The sequence below is a fragment of the Octopus bimaculoides genome, chromosome 12, assembly GCF_001194135.2.
Source record: "Octopus bimaculoides isolate UCB-OBI-ISO-001 chromosome 12, ASM119413v2, whole genome shotgun sequence".
Taxonomy (NCBI): domain Eukaryota; kingdom Metazoa; phylum Mollusca; class Cephalopoda; order Octopoda; family Octopodidae; genus Octopus; species Octopus bimaculoides.
Genome location: NC_068992.1, coordinates 57,289,122 through 57,293,453, shown reverse-complemented (window position 1 = coordinate 57,293,453; position 4,332 = coordinate 57,289,122). Strand labels below are relative to the sequence as shown.

At 37.1% G+C, this 4,332-nt stretch overlaps 1 protein-coding gene across 1 annotated transcript in view; it reads left to right on the top strand.

The window, feature by feature from the left end:
• LOC106875705 (NAD-capped RNA hydrolase NUDT12) overlaps positions 1-4,332 on the top strand; it is a 78,286-nt gene that overhangs the window by 8,811 nt on the left and 65,143 nt on the right. Inside the window, exon 2 of the mRNA XM_014923951.2 lies at positions 2,142-2,277. Coding sequence (XP_014779437.1) covers positions 2,142-2,277 — 136 coding nt within the window. The remainder of the gene's footprint in view (positions 1-2,141; positions 2,278-4,332) is intronic.

Sequence of the window (4,332 nt, the reverse complement as noted above, 5' to 3'; positions counted from 1 at the left end):
AGAGAGAGAGAGAGAGAGAGAGAGAGAGAGAGAGAGAGAAAGAGAGAGAGGACAGAAAGAGAGTGGGAGAGAAAGTGCGTGGAAGAGAAAGAGAGTGGGAGAGAGGGAAGAGAGAAAGAGCGAGTAGAAAGTATTTTCTTTCAAAATCTGAAATCCATTAACACAGATTTCAAATTACTACTACATACATACGTATAATACTCTTTTAATTTCTTTCATTATTTCTAATTAAAAGGCAAGGCGTTGTTTAAATAATTCTGAGATAAAACTAATTAAAAATAACAAACTGGATTTTCCACCACTCTAAATATAAAACTGATTGCCGACTAAATAATATTTCACGACTAAATAATATTTCTCCAATACTTTGTAACATTTGAAAGACGGTGGGAAAAACCTTGGCAAAAATAATGAGAAAATTAAGACAAAAGCAACTGTTAGTTCCGTTATTGAAATTATGAATTTTGTCAATAAACCAATCGCTATTTGTGTTGTGTTTGTGAAACTAGAAGGTTCGTAGGAATGTCATATACAGAGATTGGATAATAAAATAGAAACACTTTGTTAACCGAAAGATTTATTATTCTAATGCGGATTTCGCATCAATCACGGCGTTAATAAGTTGGTGGTTGATTTGAACATGTTCTGAATCGTCGTTAAGGGAATTTTGAACCAATCTTCAAGTAAAACCTGATTTAGCTCTTTCAGCAATAAAGGTTGAGGGGAAACAGCTCCTCACTTTTGCTCAAAACGCACAAGAGCTAGTCTAATTGGTCAACTTCACTTTTGTGCTCTTCTTAACCGATTTTGAATAATATTATGCGTATGAATAGGCGCATTTTCCTCCTAGAAGGTTGTGTTAGCATCAGGGAAAACATTTGTGTTATAAGATGAACATGAACTCTCAAAATACTACAATAACTCTTGGCAGTAACTCTGCCAAGTCGAATAACTAGAGGGATAAGAAAATTCCGTGCTGTAGCTGTTTAAATCAACACAGTACCACTTGCATATTTCATCTTACAGGCCAAACAATCGGTGTTTTGTGCAAACTCCAAATTTACTTCGAAGTAGAAGCGTGAATGAGGATTCACAAGAAGAGGTGACATTGCTACTTTAAACCACTGGGAACTTCTGATAGTCCAGACACCCTTTCCTCGCTTCACAATGATGTTAGGGGACCAGGAGAGGTTTAGCAATTGCAACCTTTGAATACGAGTGTGTGTGTGTGTGTGTGCGTGTGTGTATGTGTGTATACATATATATTTATACATACGTATATATATACATATACATATGTATCTATATACTTGTATATATTATATACAAATATATATGCATACACACATACGCACACACACACATATATATATAAATATATTTACATACACACGTATACGTATATACATACACATATATACAAATATGGATAAGTTTAGCAATTAATTGCAACCTGTGAATATGTAAGTGTGTGTGTAAGTGTGTGTGTATATATAAAGGGAGAGTGATGTACGAACAAATGTATATAGATGCATGTACAAATATCTATCTATCTATCTATCTATCTATCTATCTATCTATCTATCTATCTATCTATCTATCTATCTATCTATCTATCTATCTATTATTCTTATACAAGAATATTGTTGACAGTAACTGCTAAGTTTCGGCCACTTTAACCCATCGTTGGATTGCTGAAAATTCGAAGTCAATATCGACAGCATTCTTGTATAGAGATGATAAATTTGTACTCTACAAAAGTATAGATTAACCCATCAGATTAATATGAAATTATTTTTATCAAACCCGAACATAGAAACAAGCATATGCATATATATATATATATATATTTTTTTTTTTTTACTTTTCGCCCTTTTAAAGCCTAGCCAGGCGCATGGGCCTGGTTTCCCGGTTTCTATGGCGTATATGTTCCCCCCGCCAGTCCATCGCAGCGTTACTCAAGTAGCAGGAAGAAAGAGTGAGAGAAAGTTGGGGCGAAAGAGTACAACAGGGGTCGCTACCACCCCCTGCCGGAACCTCGTGGAGCTTTAGAATTTTTGCTTGGAGAAATATTTGGTTGCTATTTCTAGGAGACCGAGTGTACCTCGTTGATATTTTGTTTCTTTGTTTTATATTTTCAGTGGGTGTGGCATTGTCGGAATCACAGTGATTACACCAAACCTGTAAAAACCATCCCACATGAGACAGACATAAGCAATGAACTCCTTGAGAAGTCCGCTGCCGGTGATATACAAGAAGTGGCTCGTTTACTTCGAGGTAAGTTACTGATATATATCATCCAGTAATCACAACTAGAGCGTCTTTGATCATAATTCTGGTCATCTGGTTTCAGAGCGAGGTTGTTGTTGTTGGCACTCCGTCGCTTACGACGTCGAGGGTTCCAGTTAATCCGATCAACGGAACAGCCTGCTCGTGAAATTAACGTGCAAGTGGCTGAGCACTCCACAGACACGTGTATCCTTAACGTAGTTCTCGGGGATATTCAGCGTGACACAGTGTGACAAGGCTGACCATTTGAATTACAGGCACGACAGAAACAGGAAGTAAGAGTGAGAGAAAATTGTGGTGAAAGAGTACAGCAGGGTTCACCACCATCTCCTGCCGGAGCTTCGTGGAGCTTTAGGTGTTTTCGCTCAATAAACACTCACAACGCCCGGTCTGGGAATCGAAACCGCGATCCTATGATCGCCAATCCGCTGCCGTAACCACTGGGCCATTGCGCCTCCACCAGAGCGAGGTAGGGCTTAACCATTTAACATTTAAACCAGCTAATATCAGGCTCAAAAGTTCTTCCTGTTTTACGTTCAATCCGATCAGATCTGAGCTCCCACGTCTGCCCGACAATATCATTCTAAATGTAAGCACTCACGTCGTCGAAATCTGAAAGCCACGAATGTCAATAAATAGCATTACATTTAACAGAGGAATAGTGTTAAACTACAATAACAACAACAAAAAAAAAAAAAATCAATAGATTCTTCGACCAGAAGACACCATCTTAAATGAAGCAGACAACTAGCGATGGTTCGCAATTTCATGAATTGAGATCAAACGAATATCTGTATTTGTCATTTATAGGAATATTAAAAAATTAATGATTCTTTTATCTCTTATCTTTTTTCTATTTCACTCATGAGACTGCGGTCATGCTGGGGCACCGCCTTGAAGGGTTTTAGTCGAACAAATCGTCACTACTACTTACGTTTTAAATGTGTTTTTAAGTTTGGTATTTTCTATCGATTGCCGAACCACTAGGTAATGGGGTTATAAACAAACCAACTCTTGTTGTCAAATACACACAAACACGTATGTATGTATGTATGTATGTATGTATGTATGTATGTATGTATGTATGTATGTACAGTTTCTGTATACCGAATTAACCTACAAGGCAGTAATTGGCTCGGCCTGGGGCCTTAGTAGAAGACACTTGCCCAAGGTGCCACGCAGTGGAACTGAAACCGAAACCACATTACTGGTTGTAATTTAACTATGCAGCCATGCTTGCGCTCAGTTGTCACCATTCGGAAGTTATAAAAAGCTTAATCCCCCCCCCCACTTACAACCCACTAAAAATACTAAGCTATGTCCTGTCTATTGTGAGATCCTCTTTACTTGAAATTCTTTAAGCTGGGAAAATTTCAGCTGAACTTCTTAATCAGAAGTTTAGCTTTCGAAACGGAAACTACATTGAAAATGGACACTATATTGAAGAAATGTGTGAGAAAAAATATACATAACAAACAAATCTATTTTTAATTAGTCGCACACTGATATTAGAAACAATATATGATGGCAGGTATTGTTTTATTTATTGTGTTTTTTAAAACATAGCGTTTTAGAAATCCTTTTGTTTTTGTTTTTGAAATAAATGTTGTTTTATTTATCCCCTGAAGTAAATTTAATTCGAGCAGAGGGGGAAGTATTCTCGAGAGAAAAAAAATCGTAGTAATTTAATAGATGTGTTGTCATAATTGAAGACTTTGCAACGAGTTTTTGTTTTTGTCTTTTTCTGGCGGGCATAAGTCAAAACAAAACTGTGCTCAACGTGTGTGTGTGTATGTGTGTGTGTGTGAGTGTGTGTGTGTGTGTGAGTATGTGTGTTCGTGTGCGCGCGCATACATACATGGAAACATACATACAGACCTCTTTGTTTCTTCCTGTGTTCCTTTCTGTAGAAGAGCGTAGGCTCGAAACGTTAAAGACTTTTTTACTTCACGAGCGTTAAACTAATACATCTGATTGTTGTCTACGCCACCTGTATTCGTCTTTTGCTTTTTTTTTGTGAATTCTCCCTATATATATATATAT